The sequence below is a fragment of the Stegostoma tigrinum genome, chromosome 1, assembly GCF_030684315.1.
Source record: "Stegostoma tigrinum isolate sSteTig4 chromosome 1, sSteTig4.hap1, whole genome shotgun sequence".
Lineage (NCBI taxonomy): Eukaryota > Metazoa > Chordata > Chondrichthyes > Orectolobiformes > Stegostomatidae > Stegostoma > Stegostoma tigrinum.
The window spans coordinates 156,457,344-156,483,617 of NC_081354.1; the positions used below are offsets into that span (position 1 = coordinate 156,457,344).

Sequence of the window (26,274 nt, forward strand, 5' to 3'; positions counted from 1 at the left end):
TACACATGCTAGAACCTCCATGGCACTGACAATTTTGGTGGACTCCATCCTTCCATCCAATTTACTGCCTGCCTCCATCAGACTTGCCTAATGTTTCAGTGCTTGCCTCTGCATTTTGACTAAGTTTTTAATAGTTGAGAGCAAGGTATTACCTTCAGCCTTGGGCTGACCAGGTGTGAGAGACCTGGAGGTGTTTCTTCATCAGGCAATTGTGGAGTTAGGCAATTGTGCTTATTAGACTGTGCTCCCAACTCTAATCTAGAAAGAAAGCTCACTGAGATGAATGTTTCTAAGCTGGTGGGGGGTGAATCAGAAAGCTTTGCCAGTATATGAGGGTTAAAAAGCTTCCTCCTCAGAAGTGAAGGTGAAGCTGAGGCTTTCCATTGCTGGCTTCTTCAGAGCGGGGGTCTCACTGAATGCTGTGAGAAGGCAGCGTATCAGTTGTGTAAGAGTTGTTTATGCAGATTAGAAATGAGTGAACATTGGTGGTAATCTCAAAATAGAGCACTATAGCACAATAACGCTTGCTGGATTGGTTGGCCATTGAGGCTTCACTTCCAAGAATGAGCAAGTACCTTCTTCTCCAGCTAACTCTCAGAACTTTTCATCATGGCATGAGGAGTCAGGTTGTATTCAGTTGCAGAGCCTCTTCGGGCACTCAACATCCTTAGAAACGATGGTGGAAGCCTATAATGTGAAGGTGAATTCCCGGCTTGCAGAGTCTGAAGTGATGTGCAGCCTTTAAATATGGCATACATTTTAAAAGGTCCCAGCACTTGTGGGTACTTCCACCTCGCCTGCTGCACGATTCCGTAAAAAGGATACCGTAGAGTCCGGTGTAAACTTAATGAGGTGAAGAGCAGAGGATTATGTGAGAAAAGTCACTGTGAGGCATGGCAGACTGGATGTCATGAATCTCACTTGGCAAAGCATTGCAATTCAACGTGTGAAAGGACAGCCCATAGTTCCAAAATATGACGATCTTATAAAGTTCATAGTGGCAACAATCTTTCCGTGTACACTTCTTTCCCATAGCCCTCTCATATCCCTCCCTCCCACAGCTGCCACACTTCCCCATATCTGCCATACTCTCCCATATTGTCCATACTGTCTCCAAGTCAACTTCACTCTCTACTATCAAGTGCTTTATGCTTTATCTATCACTTTCACATATACACCTCCACCTCTTTTCACTATGCACCATTCTCTTTATTTATCATCTCCAAATCTACCACCCTCTCCCTATCTACCACCCTCTCCTGTCCATCTCTTTACAGTATCCATCTTTTTCCTGTTTACCTCTCTCTTGTGCATCTGTTGGTGCAAATGCACCATGTCAATATTCTTCCTATGGTCTTTCTTTTACAGATGTGGAGTCAAAAACATTTACGTCTCACCCTGACCTCCATTTAATAGGCTCTGGACATTCCCAAACCTCTGCTGCAGCAACAGGAATTTGCCAAACGTTGCTCCCACAGCAACTGTCAAATCCAAGTCTTTCTTGAGAACAGACAATCAGAATTTTACAGAAACACCATGATCTCCACTTGACATTCACCTACCTTTTACTGCCAAGTTTCATAAACCCCAAGAAAACCAAAGATTTAAACTCCATCCAAAAGCCTCTCATTTCATCAGTATGTTGGCTCAGTGGTTAGCACTGCTGCCTCACAGCCCCAGGAACCCAGGTTTGATTCAACCTTTGGGTGACTGTCTATGTGGAGTTTGCACATTCTCCCCGTGTCTGTGTGGATTTCCTCCTGGTGATCCAGTTTCCTCCCAGAGATCAAAGATGTGCAGGCTAGATAGATTGTCCATGCTAAAACTGCCCGTAGTGTTCAGGGATATGTGGGTTATAAGGGGACAGGTCTGGGTGGAATGGTCCGAGGGTCCCTGTGGGCTTGTTGGGCCGAAAGGCCTGTTTCCATTCTGTAGGGAATCAATGAACCAGTGTTGCCATAGCCCAGCCATATGTTCCAGTAATCACTCTGACTCCAGTAAGTAGCCACAGTCCAACACACCTTAGTTAAACCCAAAGGTCAGCACATTGGAGCTAGTTTGTAGTCATGCTTTGCTTTCATTTCATTTTATATACCCATCTGACCTTGACTGTTCTTTTCCTGCCCTGAGTTAGAACTACTCGCAGTTATTTTGTCTGTAGCAATGCTGAAGGAAGGACATTAAATTCAAATCTCTTGCAGAATTGTTCATAGAACATCGAACATAGAACATAGAACAATACAGCGCAGAACAGGCCCTTCGGCCCTCGATGTTGTGCCGACCTGTGAACTAATCTAAGCCCCTCCCCCCTACACTATCCCATCATCATCTATATGCTTACCCAAGGACTGTTTAAATGCCCCTAATGTGACTGAGTTCACTACATTGGCAGATAATAAAATGTGAGGCTGGATGAACACAGCAGGCCAAGCAGCATCTCAGGAGCACAAAAGCTGACGTTTCGGGCCTAGACCCTTCATCAGAGAGGTCTAGGCCCGAAACGTCAGCTTTTGTGCTCCTGAGATGCTGCTTGGCCTGCTGTGTTCATCCAGCCTCACATTTTATTATCTTGGAATTCTCCAGCATCTGCAGTTCCCATTATCTCTCACTACATTGGCATATGGGTGATTAAGCGTTTTGTTTAAATTAAATAATCAGTTATTTAAATATAGTTGGGAACATTTTTGAAGTTATTTAACAGAGTCTCTAGTTTAAATGGTTCGTTTGCTGGAGGCTTTACAGAGATCATAGGGTCAGATGGATTCTGCAAATGTCAAGAGAAAGGAACTGTTGCAATGTTTTTTTACTTGTTACTTAGTTTAGTGAAGCAGTCATGGACTAATTGCGTTATGATTTTCCCAGTACTGAGGGGGTAAGTAAGATGAATGATCACTTAAAAATATATCTCTGTTTCTGCTGCACTTGTCCTATTATTGTCCTTAAATTTGGTGGTTGAGGTTTAGTTCAACTCAATTCCACAACCTTCAAAAGATAAAGGGGAAGATGCGAGATTGAATGATAACACTAATAGCTGTAGTAATGTGCACACTGTCCTGCTTGTTTGCTGGCATGCTACTAGATCCAAGAACATAGCAATATATACTGGTGATATTGCGTATTTATCTTGTAATGTTCTAAAGCATTTCAAGGCCTTTCTCAGACTGATATGCAGCAAATGGATATTAAGATTAGCAGGAGTGAACCAAAACATTAGCTAATGAGATTTTTAAAGGAGAAGAAAGAATTTAAGAGGATTCAGAGAGAGTTATGCGAGATCCGACCTAAGGAGATGAAGACTAGGCTCCCAATATTAAGGAGAGGAGTTAGGTGAGATATCCAAAATGTCAGATTTAGAGGTACTAGAATATCAAGATGATACAGCGTTCATCAGGAATGGTTTAAAATCAGAATTTAAACTTCAGGTATGGTAGCTAAGAGAGCCAGTTTGTGTTGGGCAGTGGTTATGGCGGAGCAGAGCCTCGTACAACAGGTGCATGCCATTACAATAAAAACAGTCAATACTTTGAAGTGACTGAATCTCACCTGTAAAGAGATACCATAGGTTGTTGGGTTCCAGGGTCTCCATGTCACCCCTTCGGCCAATCTTTTTGTGCCTGATTTTGTAGCCGGTAATAAAACCATTCTGCATGTTGGGTGGTGGTGGCAGCCAGCTGACCTTTATACTCTACAAAACAGAAAGGTTTCAGACTTTCAGTCATCAATGTTCCATCAAATCTTATTGTAATGAAATAACACCCACTTTTAGTACCGATAAGGTTATTATAAGTTACTATGAACAAATCCTCATTTAAGTTTGTCAAAGCATAGAAAGCTAAGATTTTCACTTTAATAGTGTCACTTCACAGTATTGGGAATGGAGACTCCATTGGCTCTCCATCAATTCACTCTCCACTCCCACGGTTTCCCTCCAGATGTTGAGTGTATTCCAAGCCGACAGTAATGACAGTGACTTTATGTCACATTTTCCATTATTACCACTGTAACAGCTCTTTACTCAAACAAAATGGCCATCCAAAGGGTTGCTAAAACTGCTAGATACTGGTGGAACTTTATGTTTTCAACCTCTTGGTGGACTGATTCACAACTCTTGCCCATGGTCTTTAAGTATAATAGGCCAAATTCAAGTATACTTACAAATAAAATACTCTGAAGGATCAGAAATACCAGCAAATGAGGAACAGTGTAATAATTGGGGTTAAAGATGTATCAGAGACAGTAGGAGCTGCAGATGCTGGAGAATCTGAGATAGCCAGGTGTAGAGCTGGATGAACACAGCAGGCCAAGCAGCATCAGAGGTCTAGGCCCGAAACGTCAGCTTTCCTGCTCCTAAGATGCTGCTTGACCTGCTGTGTTCATCCAGCTCTATACCTTGTTATCTCTAATAATCGGGGTTTCTGTTTTAAGTAAAATTGGTCAATTGTTGAAAAATAAAATCAACAACTCGATCGACAGCTATTCATAGCTCCTTTCAAAATTTTCCATACAAATTAGACATAATAGTTTGTTTTGTGGTATTATGGAATTTTGCAATTGCGAAATGTGAGTGGTATATTGAAGACACTGAACAGCTTTAGGTTGTGTGTTAATTCAATGCTGTTTCCTGTACATTGGAATAGCAATCTGGAGTATCACAGGCTGTGGCAGCCTGCATATATCCTGTCCCTGAGGCTCTGCTCTTTATCTCTAAGGAAGATTCTTCAAACTCTTCGTGTAGTGTTACACTCCTCTACTTACACCATAAGCAGCTGTCTAGTGTAGTGTTTAAGATCCTTCTCTTCATGTGCTAATTCTGGGCTGGGGTCTTCACTCTACCTGAAGTAAGTTGTGTCATCACTTATAGCATCATGATTTTCATGCATCTGCCACCCTTGTCCTGGATAGTGCAGCTTCAACTCTACCATGTCCAGCATTCACTCCCTTCACCAACAATGCAAAGGCCACAGCTGTGCATACGACTCACAAGATACACTGCAGTAATTCACTCAGACACTTTTGAAAACATCTTTAAAATACACTGAGTAGGACAAGTACAGCAGATACATGAAAACTCCATGACCTGCAAGTTCCCTTCTAGCCACATACTATGCTGACTTGGAAGAATATTAGCTGCCACCCAGGTGGATAGAGTTGTTAAGAAGTCATATGTGTGTTAGCTTTCATTAATAGAGGGATCGAGTTCAAGCGCCAGCTATACAAAAGCCTGGTTCGGCCACATCTGGAGTATTGTGTCTAGTTCTGGTCGCCTCATTACAGGAAAGATGTGGATGTGTTGGAGAAGGTGCAGAGGAGATTCATCAGGATGTTGCCTGGAATGGAGGTAAGGTCTTACGAGGAAAGGTTGAGAGAGCTAGGTCTTTTCCCTTTAGAACGACAAAGGATGAGAGGCGACTTGATTGAGGTGTACAAAATGATCAGAGGTATAGATAGAGTAGACAGCCAGAGACCATTTCCTAGAGTGGAGGCAGCTATTATGAGGAGACATAGTTTTAAAGTAAGAGGTAGATATCAGGGAGACGTCAGAGGTAGGTTCTTTACTCAGAGAGTGATAGGGGCATGGAATGCATTGCCGGAGAGGGTAGTGGAGTCGGCCTCATTAGGGCCATTTAAGCTGCTATTAGTTAGGCAAATGGATGACAGTTTCTGGTAGCGGTGGAGGTTAGATAGATCTTAGGTTTCGAGTAAAAGTTCAGCACAACATTGTGGGCCAAAAGGCCTGTACTGTGCCGTACTGTTCTATGTCCTGTGTTCTACTATTGCCTCTATTCCTTGTTGATTCAAAATCCGGCAACTCCTGACCTAATAGCGTTATGGGGACCCTATAAACCAAGGTCTACAGCAGTTCAAGGAGGCAGCTCAACACCACCACATTTTCCCAGCCAATTACTGAGGAGAGATACTTACTGGTTCAACCACTGATGTTCACATCCCTTGAAGGAAGTTTTTAAAAATATATCATCTCGTGTACAAACCCACTCCTCAAGTTTGTTTTTACTTCGCCCACGTTATTCCAGTACTTTGACTTACTAGCATGTTCTTTGTCATCAACAAGTTCATTATTATCATTATTATTGAAATTACAATTGTTGTCTGTCATGATTGTAATGAGACCAGCCATAGATTGTCATAGAATATGAGTTTCCTAACTGGGGTGATGAACCTAGTCCAATCAGGGGAGCCCCGGCTGACATATAAACATGAGTGTCAGGGGTTCTCTCACTCTAGGAGCTGGCTCTGAAGAAGCCGGACCAATGCCAAGTGCTATGCACATGGAAATAATGCTGACTTGGTGACAGTATACTGGCCTCTGTGGAGTTATTTCATTATCACATCCCCCATCCGCAGTATAAAAGTCCAAACTACACAGGCCGAGACAATCAGGACCTCTTACTAGATATCTTGATCTGTTTAACCTAGTTTTAGCAAAATGGTTATGGTGTCGTACTGTGTATGGATTGGTTGTACCACTATGAACACAGTCTAAAATAGTTTAGGTATGCATGTCCCATATTCTCTGATAATCATCGTTGGTCTCACTCATTAGTATGAGTGTGAACAATGCCTTCCTGTTCCTCCTGAATGTCCTTTCGAGCAGTCTGACAATATTACACTTTGGTTGGACTACTTGTCTAATTGCAGTGGCTTCTGTCTTAGAACATAGAACATAGAACAGTAAAGCACAGCACAGGCCCTTTGGCCCACAATGTTGTGCCGACCTATCATCTCACTAAGACCAATCTACCCTGCATTCTCTACATTTTACTATCCTCCACGTGCATATCCAAGAGTCGTTTAAAAGTCTCTAAAGTACCTGATTCCATTACCACTGTCAGCAGCACATTCCACACATCCATCACTCTCTGTGTGAAGAACCTACCTGTGACATCTCCCCTATGCCTTCCTCCAATCACCTTAAAATTACACCCCCTCATAATAGTCATTCCCGTCCTGGGAAAAGTCTCTGACTATGCATTCTATCTATGCCTCTCATTATCTTGTAAACCTCTATCAAGTCACCTCTCATCCTTCTTTGCTCCAATGAAAAGAGCCCTAGCCCCCTCAACCTTTCCTTATAAAACCTGCCCTCCAGTCCAGGTGGCATCCTGGTAAATCTCTTCTGCACTCTCTCTAAAACTTCCACATCTTTCCTGTAATGAGGCGACCAGAACTGAACACAATATTCCAAGTGCGGTCGAAGCAGAGTTTTTTAGAGCTGCAGCATAACCTCATGGTTCTTAAACTCAATTCCCCTGCCAATGAAAGCCAACAAACCTTCTTTGCAACCCTATCAACTTAGGTAGCAACTTTGAGGGTTCTGTGGATGTGGACCCCAAGATTCTTCTGTTCCTGCCCTTTAACCAGATCTTCTAGCCCAGCTTTAAGAATAACAGAGATTTTGTCCTGTGTCTCAAACTGTACTACCTCTGCTGCTTTTTCCTGTCTTTTTCTCTAGTTATTTTACCCTCTCGTGGTCTTGAGGGCCAATGCTTGGCTTCAGGTTGTATTCAAAAGCTGTTAAATATTTACATTGATGACTGTTTCGGTGCCACTTCATGTTCCCACTCTGACCTTGAAAAAATTGTTAATTTTGCCTCCTGTTTCCACCCCTCTATAACTTTCATGTGGTCCACATACGACACTCCCCTTCCCTTCCTTGATCTCTCCATCTCCATTTCGGGGAATATACTATCACTGCCATCCAGTCAAAGCTACTAACTCCTACAGATACCTCCACTTCAACTTGTCACACCCCATGACCTGCAAGGACTCCATCCCATTCTCCTAGTACCTTTGCCTATGTTGTACCCGTTCAGATGGTAAGACCATAAGACCATAAGACATAGGAGTGGAAGTAAGGCCATTCTGCCCATCGAGTCCATTTAATCATGGCTGATGGGCATTTCAACTCCACTTCCCTGCACTCTCCCCTTAGCCCTTGATTCCTTGTGAGATCAAGAATTTATCAATCTCTGCCTTGAAGACATTTAACGTCCCGGCCTCCGCTGCGCTCTGTGGCAATGAATTCCAAAGGCCCACCACTCTCTGGCTGAAGAAATGTCTCCTCATTTCAGTTTTAGATTTACCCCTTCTAATTCTAAGGCTGTGCCCATGGGTCCTAGTCTCCCCGCCTAACAGAAACAACTTCCCAGCGTCCACCCTTTCTAATCCAATCATTATCTTGTAAGTTTCTATTAGATCTCCCCTCAACCTTCCAAACTCTAATGAGTACAATCCCAGGATCCTTATCCGTTCATCGTACGTTAAACCTACCATTCCAGGGATCATCCGTGTGAATCTCTGCTGGACACACTCCAGGGCTAGTATGTCCTTCCTGAGGTGTGGGGCGCAAAATTAGACACAGTATTCTAAATGGGGCCTAATTAGAGCTTAATAAAGTCTGAGAAGCACATCACTGCTTTTATATTCCAACCCTCTTGAGATAAGCGACAAAAGCTTTTATGTTCCTGAGATGCTGCTTGGCCTGCTGTGTTCATCCAGCTTCACACTTTGTTATCATACATTATATTTGCTTTCTTAATCACGGACTCTACCTGCAAGTTAACCTTTAGAGAATCCTGAACCAACACTCCCAGATCCCTTTGTGCTTGTGCTTTATGAATTTTCTCACCATTTAGAAAATAGTCCATGACTGTATTCTTTTTTCCAAAGTGCAAAACGTCACATTTGCTCACATTGAATTTCATCAGCCATTTCCTGGACCACTCTCCTAAACTGTCTAAATCTTTCTGCAGCATCCCCACCTCCTCAGTACTACCTGCCTGTCCACCTATCTTTGTATCTTCGGCAAACTTTGCCAGAATGCCCCCAGTCCCTTCATCCAGATCATTGATATATAAAGTGAACAGCTGCGGCCCTAATACTGAACCCTGCGGGACACCACTTGTTGCCATTCTGAAAAAGAGCCTTTTATCCCAACTCTCTGCTTTCTGTCAGACAGCCAATCCTCAATCCAAGCCAGTAGCTCACCTCGAACACCATGGGCCCTCACCTTACTTAGCAGCCTCCCATGAGGCACCTTATCAAAGGCCTTTTGGAAGTCTAGATAGAAAACATAGAAGCCACCTTCCAAAACAGTGCTGCTAACCTGGCTTCCTTCTTCCACAACCGTGGTTTTCTATTCACCAGGCCTTCAACTGCATCTGATCTGTCACCTGTACTTCCACCCTTGTCCCTTCCCATCACTCATAACAGCGTGATCAGGTCCCTCTTGTCCTCACTTTTCATCCCATCAGCCTCCACATTTAAAGGATCATCCTTCACCATTTCAGGCAACTCAAGTAGAAAGCCATCACCAAACACATCTTCCCTTCACTCCTTCTGCCTGCCTTTCACACGAATCATTCCCTCCGGGACACCCTCGTCCATTCCTTGATGATCACCAACACCATTTCCCTTTCCCACAGCACCTTCTTATGTAACCACAGAAGGTGCAACACCTGCCCCTTTGTTTCTCCTCTGCTCACTGTCCAAGGGCCTAATGTCTTTCCAGCTGAAGGAGCATTTCCCTTGTGCCTCCTCCAATCTGGTCTATTGCATTTGCTACACCCAATGTGGCCTACTCTACACTAGAGAAACCAAACACATTCTGGGTGACTGCTTTGTAGAACACTTCCAGTCTGTGTGCAAGCATTACCGTGATCTTCCTGTAGCCAGTTATTTTAACACTGCATCCTGCTCACATGCCCACTTGTCTGCTCTTAGCATTCTGCCATGCTCCAGCAAATCACAGTGCAAACTGGAGATACAACGTCTCATCTTCAGACAAGGCACTTTACAAACTTCTGGATTTAATACTCAGTTCAACACTTTCAGATTGTGAACTCAATCCCATTTTCTCCCTTTTTTTAGCTTTACTTGTTACATTCTCTGTCCTGTCTCCCCTCCCTCCATTCCAGTGGGACTGTCTATTCTTTCCAGTCCAGCAGTTAGACACACCAATCACTTCACTCACATTCCAATCACTTCATCTGCACTATCAACACCCTTTCTCCCCCAGCAATCCACCCTCACACTATTGCATAAAAGCTGCTCTCTCCATACTTTCTGTCAGCTCTGATGAAGAACCATCTAGACTTGAGATGTTAGCATGCCAACTCTCTAATGACGCTAATAAAGTGTGAAGCTGGATGAACACAGCAGGCCAAGCAGCATCTCAGGAGCACAAAAGCTGATGTTTCGGTCCTAGACCCTTCATCAGAGAGGGGGATGGGGTGAGGGTTCTGGAATAAATAGGGAGAGAGGGGGAGGCGGACCAAAGATGGAGAGAAAAGAAGATAGGTGGAGAGGAGAGTATAGGTGGGGAGGTAGGATGGGGATAAGTCAGTCCAGGGAAGACGGACAGGTCAAGGAGGTTATGAAGGGTCTAGGCCCGAAACATCAGCTTTTGTGCTCCTGAGATACTGCTTGGCCTGCTGTGTTCATCCAGCTTCACACTTTATTATCATGGATTCTCCAGCATCTGCAGTTCCCATTATCTCTCTCTACTGATGCTGCCTGACCCCCTGTGATTTCCAATACTTTTTGTTTATTGTAATATTTTCTTGCCATTGTCAGCAATATCCATATCCCATGAACACATAAAGAAAAAAAAATCAATGATGTTGGCTGATGTCTCATCACGTGGAACTAAGATCTAAGTGAAGGTTCCAATTGACATCAATTGAACCTTAACTCTGTAGATAGTATAAATAATCAGTAAATGTTCGTCAGTTTACACAGTGTACTTTCCAGTCTTCATTGGTCAAAAGCATCAAGAAAAATGCTCCTGACTGTGTTTTAAGAGTTAAACATTACATAAAAAGAAAAACTGCTCCTAAGCTTTATCTTCCTTTGAAAGATGTAATCAGTTCAACATACGAAGTGTTAACTTGTGACCTGTCATGTAAACTAATCTATTAGAAAGGGTGGGGAGAAGTGAAGCATCAAAAATTTAGCAGTAGAATTCAAAATACCACAGCAAAATCTTAGGCCATATATCTAGAATCTGCTACTTAATGTAATTTTTTTCCATCTGTAATTGAGAGTGAAGTTTTACAGTTGAACCATTCCAAGCAAGTCGCACTAATGAGTCTCCAAATTAGGTAATTTATCAAAAATGCTCACTTCCCCTCTCCCAGCAACGTTGTAAGCCTCATTGAATCATTTTTATTGCAAGAGACCAGCCATAATAAAGATGTTCTGATCGCAATTCTTATGTCGTAGTTCTTAACTATGAAAGTTTATGATATATAAGATGATACTGAATCCAATACATTAATACAAAACCAATGTATAACTTTCTAAGTGCAAGATACAAGCCACCGATTCTAATGAAAGTGTTAGCAGTCAGCCAAGCTAATCAGTGTCAAGTCTGATCTGTGTGTTCTCCCAACTAAACGTTAATGCTATAATACATTGACTAGCTCTGAAGGAATAATGGAAGCATGTATGGATGATAGTCTATTATTAATTAGCCTCTATGCATTTCTGAGTTTATGATGATGAAGAATGTTAACACTGTGAAATGTTCAAATTTCTGGGAGAGGTTCTCTTTGAAAGCATATTGCGGTTTAGGTACAGAGAAAAACTGCTGATTCCCCACCAGAACAACTTGAGGGACAAATTGCTTGCAATTTACTGTTCCAGCAATTCTGTCATAGAAAATGGTGTGATCTGTATGGTTTTTAATGACATTTTAATTATTTTGTACATTTACTCAACAATAAGGTCATCCTGAGAGCTTGGGAATTTTGCAATTCCAGCCATATCTGCAGCTTTTACCCCTTTGTCTCATGACATACCAATGTTGATTCCCAGCACCAACTAGCGATGTTTTCATAATAACATCTGATTCAGATATACTGTGATTGTAAATGCAACAACAAATCATATCAACATACAAACAAGATACAAAAACAGGACGTTTGGCCCTTCGAGGCTGTTTTGCCAAATTAAGTTTTACAATAACTCAAAAGCTCACTAGCTGATGATATTGCAGAAACTAGAAACAGGCATGAGAAACTTAGCATTGATAATAAATGTAAGAATAGAATGGGGCAAGGGGAAACAAGGGAAAATGTCTGTGATCTGAAGGCTGGCTTACTATGTCCTTATAATTTGCCTTGATCTCTCTGGACAGCCATGAATTGACAATTTGATGCTTCATTGAAGAAAATATTACATTTCCCTCATTCCCTGTCAAATGTAAAATCTGACCCTTGAGCTACTATAGTTTTACAATAAAACCCAAGATTCCTTTATCACTGAGAGTTAGTAAGAACTGCCGATGCTGGAGTCAGAGATAACACAGTATGGAGCTGGAGGAACACAACAGGTCAGGCAGCATCAGAGCAGCAGGAAAGTTTTGGGTTGGACCCTTCTTCAAAAATAGGGGAGGAGGAAGGGGGCTCCAAAATAGATAGAGAGAGGAAGGGTAGGGCTGGAGAAGATAAGTGGGATGGTGATAGGTGGGTGCATGTAGGGGGTGGCAGGGATTGTTCAGAGAGGTGGGAGGAGCAAATAGGTGGAGAGAAGTTGGACAGGTTGTGTCAGGTCAAGGAGGCAGGGCTGGGTGGAAGGATTGGACGTGGTTCTGTGATGATATTCACAAAGTGATATTTTTGTAGCTTTACAAATCTAAACTCTGAAATTCACCTGCTCTTCTACATTCAAAACAGAACTATTACATTTATATATTTAGCAAAATTAAAATCCATTTGGCATTTTCGTTCCCATTCCAACATATATTCATGACCATCACCGACTTCATCTCATCTGAAAGTTTGTTCCCCATAGCTTCTTACCTGGCAGTGCCCTAATTCACAAAAACCACTTTGACCTTCTTCCCAAAATCTACAAACAAAATTGCATTGGTAGATTATTCAATTCAGCTTGTTCCTGCCCCATTGAAATCATTTCTTCCAATTTTGACTCTTATTGTCCCTTCTGCTTGATCTCTTCCTGCTTACATTTGTTATTCTTCTGATACTTTTGTTCCAAAGTTTTCCTATTTTCTGGTCCAGGTCGCCTCCATTTCATCATTGATGTGCAATCACTCTGAACATCTATCCTCCATCAGAATGGTCTGAAGTCTCTCTGTATCTTCCTTGAATGGAAGCTTAAGCAATCCCCACCCATCACTGCCTTCCTTCACCTGTTTGAGCTTATTCCCACTTTGAACAACTTCTCCTTTAACTCATCTCCAAGTCAGTGGTGTGGCTATAGGTATATTCAACTTGTGCCTGTCACTTTGTGGGACACGTGGAACATTCCTTGTTTCAGTCTGGCTTGGTCCACCACTCACAACTCTTTCTCTGATACATTGCTGGTGCATGCAAAAGGGAATTGGATATTTTTTGCATAGGAATGGAATGCAGGGATATGGGGAAAAGGCAGATGATTGGCACTTAATAATAGAATTAGGACGGGCACCATAGGCCAAAAGACTTCATTCTGCATGATAATAATTTTTTTATTCTGTGACTTCATTGGTGTTGTTTCCTGCAGTGCAGAAGAATTTGAAAATTAATCAATTTTTTTCCTCCATTTTTAATCCTTCTTTCACTGACACTTGGTCCATCTCTGATTCTTCCTTTCCTTTCCTTGACTTTACCATTTCCATATCCGGAGATAGGCTATCCACCGCTATCTATTAGAAGCCTACCAACTTCCACAGCTACTTCAAGTGCACTTCTTCCACACTGCTTCTCACAAGGACTCCATTCTATTCTCCCATTTTCTCTACCTTTATCGCCTGTAATCTAATGATGCCACTTTCTACGAAGTTGCTTCTGACATGGCCTGCTTTTGCCTCAACTAGGGGTTCCTCCCATCCCCAACTGAGGTAAAAGGGTACTCAGTTGTGTCCATGATAATGGGAACTGCAGATGCTGGAGAATCCAAGATAATAAAATGTGAGGCTGGATGAACACTGCAGGCCAAGCAGCATCTCAGGAGCACAAAAGCTGACGTTTCGGGCCTGAACCCTCACCCCGTCCCCCTCTCTGATGAAGGGTCTAGGCCCGAAACGTCAGCTTTTGTGCTTCCGAGATGCTGCTGGGCCTGCTGTGTTCATCCAGCCTCACATTTTATTAACTCAGTTGTGTCCAATCTGTTTCCTTCACCTCTACCCTCACCCTTTCTCTTCTCTCCCAGAATAATGAAAGGGTTCCCCTTGTCCTCACTTTCCACCCCACTATACTCTGCATTCTAAGGATAATCTTCCATCATTTCTGCCACCTCCAGTAAGATAACATCTCCAAACACATCTCCCCTTCCCCTCTGCTGTCAACATTCTGTAAGGACTGGTGACTGCAACACGCTGGTCCACACTAACATCACTGCTAACAGCTCCTTTCACACCCATGGCATATTTGTATGTCATCTCAGAAGGTGCAAGATTTGTACTTTTCACCTCCTCCCTCCTCATGGCCCATGGCCCCAAACACACCTTCCAGGTAAAACAGTGCTTTACTTTTACATCTTTCAATGTTTACAATGTGGTCTCTTTTACCTTCATGAGACCAACTGCAGGCCAAGTAACTGCTCTGAAGAATGAAAGTGGTCTTTCAGATGTTTACCATTTCAATTGCCCATTTTACTGCTATTACTATTCCAGGCCTGCTGCAGTGTCCAAGTGAAGTCAACACAAGCTGGAGGAACACTACCTCATTTCTCACTTAGCTACTTAAGGCCTTCACAATCAATATCGTGCTCAACAAGTACTAACATAACCTCCATTTTGATTACAATCCCCCACAATCCTGCAACATTTGCTTTGGTCTCCTCTCAGCAGAGCTAATGTATTTTTCTTTACAATTTATGTCTATCAATAACGCCCATTTGCATCTCACATTTTCCCTCATTATCATGAGTACTCCCTTTGTGTTTGACTCTGGGCACCCTGAGCACCTGTTATTGCTCCTCCTCCTGAGTTAATTACTACAAGGGATATTATAATAGGACCAAGTAACGCTTAACACTGAAGCTCCATGGTGGTTGGAATTCTCACTCTCAGCTCAAGGACCCCTAAAAGGGGCCTGCTCACCAACGCTTCACCTTCTCCACTACCTTGGGACAGCCTTTTTTAAGTCAATAGCCTCAACCATGGGTTGATGGGGCCCTTCCCCATTTTCTACACTTCTTCCCTTTCCTCTTCTTCTCTCCACCTAAACAATGATAGGATTCCTCTTTCTTACTGGAGAGGCAAGCCAATACACCCTGAATCCTATAAAATTCCTACCTACGTTTCCTGTATCAGTATCATCCGTGAGTATAGATACCACCCTCAACAGCTTTATATTTAAATCACTAATGTGCCCCTTGTACCGAACCACTGTCACCTCTGTACAAGATAATAGGATACCTGTTTTCTGGAATGGAAAAATAGCTGGAATTAGCCCTATTGTTTGAAACCCTCTTAGCTCATAACAGTGTAGGGGGTTGTACAGAAAGCCAATAAATGCAACTGTCTTCCAACAGTCCCATGATTTTCAGGCCTGAAAGTTTTCTAGCTGCTGTCTCTAGTCTTGAGGTTGATGACCATTTCTAGACCTACAGGGTTCTCAGACAGCTATGTTTGCCACAGTTCAAAACCTGCTGGAGAATGGAGAGACTGGGCCACGGTAAAAGGCCAGCAGAATAAATTCAGTTGCATTCCATCTGTTCAGCTGGAGCCAGTAAAGACATTGGTATAAAAGGATGTCATTAGTAAAGAATGTTAAAAAAAAGTGAAGCATTGATTTTGGAATCTCAAGATATTTCAATATTTAGTACTTCCGTCTCTTAATTTTATGATCATATCATGGGGAATGGATTTGAATAAGCACAAGACAGAACCATGCAGATGATTACAGTCAAAACCAAATTTATTCTGCAACCTCAAGCTGGATCTTCCTCTTTGTCCAGTTCATTTGATGCAAAGATCAAAGATCTGATTGTGATCCACATTTGCAGCATAAAAAAGTGTGTCTTCTGATGCACTCATTAAAAACTGAAATAGTCCTTTGTCCATGACTCTAAAGTGCTATGAAAGCAGAATTTCAGCACCAATGGCAAGCCTGAGTGAAAGCAGTAACTAATTGCAACAGCTAACGGCTGTAATTATAATCATTGAAGCATAGATTCAATATATCACAGACAATTACACAGATTTCAGGTAGCTATTGCTGATGAACTAGCCTTCCTTTATCCTTTTGCCATTAAATACAGTCTATTTGCTAGATCAAATAATGATAGCCATTTTCAATGAGCACTCTCGGCTTTCAGCATAATTTCTGTACTGCAGTATTAACATTTCCATTCTAGATGTGAACTGTATAAAGACATGTTGTTATCTCAATGCGGTGTTGTTAACATTATAGAATGCAGAATAATACTGAAAGACCGCCAAAAATGGCTAAGATAATCATTTGACCTTCTCTCTAACCAATACTAGAGAATCTTCTAAACCCTAGAAAAACTGAATGGCTTTGAAATTACATGGTGCAGCACACATTTTTAAAGAGTGCACCCAAGCATTCCATACAGAAGACAAGGCATATGTATATATTTGGCATCAGTACTGATGGAATATTGTAGATGACAGTAAAAATAACATCCCGCATTCATGCTTGAAACAGGTGTTGGTCCCTTTTCAAATGCAGAAAGGGGCCCAATACTTGTTGGAGTTTCCGTTTGTGAATCTCAATTAGCCTGAACTAACCTGGGAGCATGGTTTTGAGGAAATGCTCTGTCACAGACTCTGTCTGCAACTACTTCTGAATTGACACTTGTCAACTGAATTTTCAAAGCTTTTCTGGACAATAGTACCTTTCTGGCAGCTGTTCAACAGCTTTTGTGGGCTTTCAGGTTACAAAGCGTGAATCTGCCTTTTCTGCTCTTTCTTTCTGTTTTGTCTTCCCAATTCAAAGCTAAAGGTTCTGTCCGTGCAAATAATGAAACAACAAAACACACCTCTTATTTCCTCCAATTAAATATCAGGTCGACCTATTTTTATTTGTTTATGGGTTGTAGGTGTCACTGATTAGGCCAGTATTTATTGTTTATCCCAAATTGCCCTGAAGAACTGCCTTCTTGAAACACTGCAGACATTGAGATAGAGGAACACCCACAGTGCTGTAAGGAAAAGGTTTCTAGGACTTTGACCCAGCAACAAGAATGTGTGAGTGATAATGGGAACTGCAGATGCTGGAGAATCCAAGATAATAAAATGTGAGGCTGGATGAACACAGCAGGCCCAGCAGCATCTCAGGAGCACAAAAGCTGACGTTTCGGGCCTAGACCCTTCATCAGAGAACACTCTGATGAAGGGTCTAGGCCCAAAACGTCAGCTTTTGTGCTCCTGAGATGCTGCTGGGTCTGCTGTGTTCATCCAGCCTCACATTTTATTAACAAGAATGTGTGGCTTGGAGGGCAACTTGAGACTGGTAGGGTTTGCATGCATGTGTTATCCATATCCTTCTGTATGGTAGTACTTATGGTGTGGAAGGTACTGTTAAAGGAGTCTTGTGAATTATCGCAGTGCATCTTTCCACAATGAATCACCCACTACCAATATCCTGGGACTTACCATTGACCATAAACTTAACTGGATTCATCATATCAACACAATGGTGACAACAGCAGGTCAGAGACTCAGAACACTTTAGTGAGTAACTCACTGCATGGCTTTCCAAAGCCTGTCCACCATCTACAATGCACAAGTTGGGAATGTGATGGAATAAAACAATACTCAAGAAGCTTGGCATCATCCAGGGCAAAGCAGCCCGCTTGATTGGAACCACATCCACAACATCCACTCCCTCCACCACTGAACTCAGTAGCAGCAGTGTGTACTATCTACAAGATCACTGCAGAAATTCACCAAAGATCCTCAGACAGCATTTTGAAAACCCATGACCACCTACATGATATAGGGGGTAAATTCTGACATTTTGGGCCAAATCATTCAAGAGACATATTAGGAAACATTTCTACACACACATGGTGATCGACGCTTGGAATGTTTTTCCACAAATGGCAGGGATATAGGTCAAACATAGGCATATGGAGTCAGCCACTAATCAGCCATGATCTCATTGAATGGTGGAACAGGCTCAAAGGTGCTGTATAGCCTACTCCTGTCCCTATGATAGGACAATAATTGACCAGTTCAGGCTCATCTTGCTTCATATGCGCAGGACATACTTTTGGCAACATTCTACACTATCAGGTAAATGTTAATGTTGTAGCTGCATCCGCGAACAAGTTTTCGGTACAATTCAAGTCATAGAGTCATACAGCATGGAAGAATTCAACAGTTTCAAAATCTCCCCACGCTCAGGTGGCCTCATTTTATGTCCAGCCCTCACGCTAATCCTGACCTCCTTGACCTAACACAACCTATCCATCTTCTTTCTCACCATTCTGCTCCACACTCCCTACTCACCAATCTCCATTACCAGCTCCCTGCATCACCTATCATCATCCCAACGACCATCCCCCATCCCCATCTCCCCATTTATTTCCGAGCTCTCTTCCCCCATGAAGGGTGTAAACCTGAAATGTCGACTTTCCTGCTCTTCTGATGCTGCCTTACCTGCTGTGTTCCTCCAGCTCCACACTGTGTTGAAACAGAACCCTCAGTTCAACAAGTCCATGCTGACTGTCATCCCAAATAAAATAGTCCCACCTTCCTGTACTTGGCCCATATACATCCAAATATTTTTTATTCATATAAATATCCAAATGTCATCTAAACATTGCAACTGTACCATATCCATCACTTCCTCGAGAAGTTCATTCCACTTATGAGCTACTCTCTGTGTAAGAAAGTTGCTCCTCGTGTCTTTTTTAAATGTTTCTCCACTGATCTTAAAAATATGCTCCCTAGTGTTAAAATCCCCCTCCCTCCAGAAAAGACACTTGCCGTTCACTTTACCTATACCCCTCATGATTTAACGAACTTCTATAAGGTCACCCTTCAGCCTCCTTTGCTCCAGTGAAAACAGTCCCAGCCTATCCAGTCTCTCTTCATAACTCAAACCCTCCATTCACAGCATCAGCATGGTAAATCTTTTCTGAATCTTCTCGAACTTAATAATATCCTTTCTTAACAGGTGACCAGAACTGTACACAGTACTCTAGAAGAGGCCTCACCAATGTCTTATACAACTGGATATGACATTCCAAATCCCAATACTCAAATGTCTAAGCAATGAAGGTAAGCTTGCTAAATACCTCCTTACCCACCCTGTCTACATGTGATGCAATCTTCAAAGAATTATGTACCTGAACCCCCAGGTGTCTCTGTTCCACAACACCACCCAAAGCCCTATTTTAACTGTAAAAGTCACGACCTTGTTTGCTTTATCAAAAGCATTTATCCAAATTATACTCCATCTGCAACACATCCGCCTGATGACCCAATTGATCAAGTTCTCTTTGTAACCTTAGATAACATTCTTCACTGTCCACGATACCACCAAGCTTGGTGTCACCCACAAACTTAACAACCGTGCCCTCTATATTGTCATCTAAATCATTTCTATCAATGACAAACAAAAGTGAACCCAGCAACAATCCGTGTCGAACACTGCTGGTAACAGGCTTCCAGTCTGAGAAACAACCCACCACCACCAACCTTTGTGTCTTGCTGTTCAGGCAATTTTATATACAATTGGCAAGCTCATCTGAATCCCATGCATTCTAATTTTACTAATCAGTCTACCACATGGAACCTTATCAAAGGCTTTACTAAACAATGAAACAACGTCTACCACTCCGCCCTCATCAATCTTCGCTGCTTTCTCAAAAAACTCAATCATGTTCGTGAGACACAATCTTGCTCTCACAAAACCACAATGACTATCCCTAATTATTTCTCATCTCTCCAAATGCATATTAATCCTTTCTTTCAGAATCACCTCCAATAACTTACACATAACTGAAGCCAGATTTGTTGACCTATAGTGCCCAGACTTCTTACATCCCTTCTGAATCAAAGTCACAAAATTAGCCATTCTCCAGTCATCTGTCACCTCGCCTATGGTTATAGGTGATGCAAATATTTCTACAAGGGGCTCTGAAAATTTCGTCCCTAACTTCCCACAACATCCTGGGATACAATAGATCAGGTCCCAGGGATTTATCTACCTTTATATTTTGTAAAACCTGCTGAACTGTTGTCAAGAGCCATCACTTTTGCAGTGTTCAAAGTCTTCAGCTTGATATCACATGGAATGAGTGAAATTGTTTGGAGACTGGTGCATGTGATGCTGGGAACCTCTGTGATCTACTGAGCTGGATCATCCAGTCAGCCGGTCTGGCTGAAGATGGATGCAAATGCTGCAGTCCCAACTTCTGCACTGATGTGTATGGCTCATCTACCATTGAGAACGAGGATATTTATGGAACTTCCTCCTCCAGTGAGTTGTTTAACTTTCTGCTGACTGCAGATCTTGGATGTTTTTGGATCCCTTACTCTTCTTGAGCTACATTGAAGTACTGCTGTCATTAACAGGTCCTCAGTTGTGTTCTCTAATGTAAAGCTGGACATGTATGGTAAAGTGATTCTTCTAGATACCAACTTTGCTGTGAATTTTGGATGCTACTACCGAAGTTCTATTTTAAAAGAAAGATTTAGATTTGGAGAATATTTTTCACGATCTCAGGAAGTCCCAAAGCTCTTAACAACCAAGTTCTCTTGAAATGTTGTCACTATTGCAATGTAGGAAACATCCTTTTTTTTACTTTTTATTTTAATTGAAGCAGGTGGAATCAGATCCGTTTCTTCACTTTCAAGCATTGAAGCAGGTTTTCAGATGCAACAGACCCTGTGATGGCTACAAAGAAACATAATTAAGGGGAAGCAGTAAAGGTCACTGTTTGAGTTCTGCTTTCCCAGCATACAAATACAGAAATGCCTTCTAACCACATTTTAACACCGTGATTGGTAACACAGTGTGACTCCTGGCCTGATTCAGTCTCCACAGGTGCCACTGTCATGATGCTTGTTAATAGTGTTTAACACCGAACCCTTCTGCCTCCAGGCACAAAATAAAATCAACCACCAAAGCAGTGGAGCTATCATGAGTCATCATCAACAATATAGAAAACATAAAGGTATATGATGCACAGAAACTGCTGGAGACTTTTGAGAGCTACCTAGTAAAAGAGGATATTACAAAGAAGTAATTGAAATTTACTCTTTGAAACCCATCATGTCACACTTTAAGGAAACTATATGTCTCCTGCTTGGCACATCAATAACCCCTAGCCATCGAGGGTGAAGTTTGCATGTGGCAAAATACATGATGTGCAAGTTGCTTTTTCTTCACAAATTGTTGCCTTACTGTGACGTTCAGGCCCACTACCTTTATTATTAAAGATTTTAGGATGTCTTTTTTCTCTTTGCACATAGGCACTATGTTAATTGCTGTTTTATTAGTTTTCTTTTACATTTGCACTTTCTTTCAGGTTTTTCAATACCATGAAATGACCCCAAACAAATGAAACCTTTGGACATGTAATCGCTGCTGCATTGAAGGGAATGCAGTTGTTAATTTGTACACATTAATTTCCCCAAACCGTAAGTGATCATGGCTAAATATAGTAACATTAAAAGGCCAAATTGCAGGGAAACAACATACAGATCTGTGCTGAGTGGAGCTTTAGGATACCAAAGAAGCTCCAATGTAATCCAATTTGCCTACAAATGTGCTCAAAGTCAAAAAAAAAGAAATTGCCATACCAAACACAAAAAAAAGTCTTCGCATTTCAAGCTCTTCACACCTTACAATGGTTTGACCTTGGACAGTAAAAAAAACTGAAAAAGTTGTCATAATTCAGGAAAGTATTCTTTTTCTGTTTAGCGTGCTATCATCAGATGAATGTGAAATAGATGCTGTGCCATCAATACAGTCAGAAACCTTTATCATGTTTTCTGGTGCAGCATTGAATCCCAGAGCACTCCAATGGGCTTTTTGTGGCTTTCACTAAGGGAACAAGCAGGAGAGTGGGGGCATCAAGCTCTTGATTGAAGAATGCATTACATCTATAATTGCTACATCTGACAGTTCCATTGTACTGTTCATGGAATGGTCCACCTCAGTGTACATTTTAATAGCCTCTGCTGGAATTTCCCTGTCAGTTTTCTACAAGTGAACAAAAAGAGTTGTGCCACGTGCAGTGGAAGCAGTTGTCAATCATAGCTTCTGCCATTATGGGCTTCATCGTGGTCACAGCCTCTAGAACAGTTAGGGAGTACCCCTGCTTCATGTTGTTGAGCTGAGAGACTAGTGTCATTGATTTTCAGGGTTCTAAACATCTCTATTGGCAGGAGCTTGTCCTTGGTGTTAGAAAACAAGGACATCAGCTTGATGCTGTTGAGGCCAGTGATGTTGGGGGATGTGGGTGATTGGTCACATTATGATAATTCAGAGCATAGCAGTGAAATGTTACTTGTTTCACTTTTTACATTACACATTTCACCTTTAAACAGTAAAGACTAATCTGATTAAAATGGGAAAACAATCTGGTTCCAAATGTTTCTCAGCACACACTGATCCAGGTTGTGGATTAGACCAATTTGCAGCTAATCATCTGTTCTTGCTGCCATTACAGCCCCACCCTCACTGTGAAGGATAATGTCGGGCCATGTCCCAAACCAATCCAGCTATCCCTTGTTGAAGGGAGATCTCCTGTTGCTACCCATTTGCCAGGGCAATTCCGCGTACCTGCAGGATTGAAACGGAGATGCAAAGATTGACTGCTCAAGCTTACATGGCCCAATTCCACTGAAACTGGTTGACACAATTGTACAGCAAAACTATGATAATAAAATGTGAGGCTGGATGAACACAGCAGGCCAAGCAGCATCTCAGGAGCACAAAAGCTGACGTTTCGGGCCTAGACCCTTCATCAGAGAGGGGGATGGGGGGAGGGAACTGGAATAAATAGGGAGAGAGGGGGAGGCGGACCGAGGATGGAGAGTAAAGAAGATAGGTGGAGAGAGTGTAGGTGGGGAGGTAGGGAGGGGATAGTTCAGTCCAGGGAAGACGGACAGGTCAAGGAGGTGGGATGAGGTTAGTAGGTAGCTGGGGGTGCGGCTTGGGGTGGGAGGAAGGGATGGGTGAGAGGAAGAACCGGTTAGGGAGGCAGAGACAGGTTGGACTGGTTTTGGGATGCAGTGGGTGGGGGGGAAGAGCTGGGCTGGTTGTGTGGTGCAGTGGGGGGAGGGGATGAACTGGGCTGGTTTAGGGATGCAGTAGATGAAGGGGAGATTTTGAAACTGGTGAAGTCCACATTGATACCATATGGCTGCAGGGTTCCCAGGCGGAATATGAGTTGCTGTTCCTGCAACCTTCGGGTGGCATCATTGTGGGGGTGCAGGAGGCCCATGATGGACATGTCATCAAGAGAATGGGAGGGGGAGTGGAAATGGTTTGCGACTGGGAGGTGCAGTTGTTTGTTGCGAACTGAGCGGAGGTGCTCTGCAAAGCGGTCCCCAAGCCTCCGCTTGGTTTCCCCAATGTAGAGGAAGCCGCACCGGGTACAGTGGATGCAGCATCCACTGTACCCGGTGCGGCTTCCTCTACATTGGGGAAACCAAGCGGAGGCTTGGGGACCGCTTTGCAGAACACCTCCGCTCAGTTCGCAACAAACAACTGCACCTCCCAGTCGCAAACCATTTCCACTCCCCCTCCCATTCTCTTGATGACATGTCCATCATGGGCCTCCTGCACCGCCACAATGATGCCACCCGAAGGTTGCAGGAACAGCAACTCATATTCCGCCTGGGAACCCTGCAGCCATATGGTATCAATGTGGACTTCACCAGTTTCAAAATCTCCCCTTCCCCTACTGCATCCCTAAACCAGCCCAGTTCATCCCCTCCCCCCACTGCACCACACAACCAGCCCAGCTCTTCCCCCCCACCCACTGCATCCCAAAACCAGTCCAACCTGTCTCTGCCTCCCTAACCGGTTCTTCCTCTCACCCATCCCTTCCTCCCACCCCAAGCCGCACCCCCAGCTACCTACTAACCTCATCCCACCTCCTTGACCTGTCCGTCTTCCCTGGACTGACCTATCCCCTCCCTACCTCCCCACCTACACTCTCTCCACCTATCTTCTTTACTCTCCATCCTCGGTCCGCCTCCCCCTCTCTCCCTATTTATTCCAGTTCCCTCCCCCCATCCCCCTCTCTGATGAAGGGTCTAGGCCCGAAACGTCAGCTTTTGTGCTCCTGAGATGCTGCTTGGCCTGCTGTGTTCATCCAGCCTCACATTTTATTATCTTGGAATCTCCAGCATCTGCAGTTCCCATTATCTCTGTACAGCAAAACTTATTGGCTCAGCTAATGTAGAGTCACCAGTCCAGAAGGTCAGCTTGTGACAGGCATCCTTCTATTTGATTTCCTGTCCTACCAGCTGGAATGGCTGACAATTAGGATTGTTGAGTCACAGAGTCCCATTTTCCTGCATTTGGCCCATCTCTCTAAATCTTCGTTATCCATCTACCTGTCCAAATGTTGTAATTGTACCTGCTTCTACCACTTCCTCTGGAAGCTCCCTAGACACACACACAGGTCTGTTTTAAATCTCTTTCCACTCACCTTAAATCTATGCCCTCTATTTTTGGACTCCCTTACTCTGCAGAAACCTTATCTACACCCCTCATGATTTATAATCCTAAATTATGCCACAATCAGAGTTTCTGGTTATCCGAATTTGATTAATAATGAATTCACTCTAATCATTTTTCCATTATGGCATCTGATTGATAAATATTTGTCAGGATGAGCCAACTTGCTCCTCCTCAAATAAGTTCCACAGGATTATTTATGTTCAACAAAAAAATGAGACAGATTTTTGGTGATAATACTGATGAGAACTATACGCAAATTCATGACTGTTCAGTGGGATTTGTGTCACATTGCATTTGAATTTAATTTTATATTGTATTTCTTTCCTGCTTTCGTTCAAAGGGCAGAACATCTATCAGTTTCCAGTTTTCTACAAACTCTGCTGGATTGACAGGATGCCAGGTAGTGGCAAGGGTAGCCCTGTAGCACAAACTACTATCAAAATTTCTCCTCCTGTGAAAAGAATTTTGGCCTGTCCACATTTCCATTCCTCAACCACTTTGGCCAGACCACAAATTTCACAGATGAGGAATCGCAGGTGTGATCTCACAACTATCACGCTCTCCTCTTCCCCAGCCCTATCGCCCTTCACCCTCTCCCCTCAATATTTTTCTATCAATCCCTGAATGCTTACATACAGTTTCAACACTGTAGAGATCTGCAGCTATACTGGGAGAAAATAAATTTCCAAAGTCGCATTACTTTATTGCTATGAAGAATGTCATTGCTTCTATACTGTAGACTGGAAGGATTTGCCTTTTAACAAGTTTACTGCTTTTACGTGGACATCTGGGCTAATAAACCAGCAGAGGTTTTACTGTTCTTCACAAGTCTAAATTATACCCATTACAGTACTTTAAGATTGTCTTTGCCACAACACACAGTGCAAACGACGAATGGTGTTATTACTCATTTATGATCAGATTGATTCTTTAAACAGCTAAGCAGCAAGGGCACTGTGTAACCAATCAAAAAAGGATGGCTGAAAGCATTAGAAAAATGAATGCCTGCCAACTGGACTGTATTGTTTCAATACTTTGTCCAAGATTAATTACCACAATGGAAAATTTTATAATTGAATCCAATACAAGTGGTGATTTGTGGATTAACACCACAAAAAGTGGCAGTGAAAGTTGATAGATTGATGCAGACACCAACTAATGCCAGGATATGAAGTTCCATGGTTCTTGCAAGCTGGGGACTGCAGGGAGCATGAGCAGAATGACCACAGCTTCTTGGCATAGGGAACCATTCAAGCTGGGGGAGGAAATAAAAATAGGGCTGTGGGAAGGATCAGTGCAATTAGGGAGATAGATTTTATTTTCTGTAGCCATGAGGGGAGTCCCAAAGGCAGCGTTGCCTGCCCGGTGCCAGGGTTAATGATGTTTGCTCGGGGCTAGAGAAGAACACGGAGAGGGAGGGGTGAGATCATAAGACCAGAAGAACCTTAAGATATAGGAACAGAATTAGGCCATTCATCCCATCAAACCTGCTCTGCCATTCTACAATATCTGACGTGTTTCACAATTCCTGTTCTCCTGCCTTAGATTAGATTAGATTAGATTCCCCATAGTGTGGAAACAGGCCCTTCAGCCCAACAAGTTCACACCACCCCTTGAAGCATCCCACCCA

The 26,274-nt window shown here is 42.8% G+C and overlaps 1 protein-coding gene across 1 annotated transcript in view; it reads right to left on the minus strand.

Moving 5' to 3' along the window:
• The window catches only part of dcc (DCC netrin 1 receptor), a 931,407-nt gene that overhangs the window by 180,717 nt on the left and 724,416 nt on the right, over positions 1-26,274 (minus strand). The window contains exon 13 of the mRNA XM_059643861.1: positions 3,544-3,685. Within this exon, the coding sequence (XP_059499844.1) occupies positions 3,544-3,685 (142 nt within the window). The remainder of the gene's footprint in view (positions 1-3,543; positions 3,686-26,274) is intronic.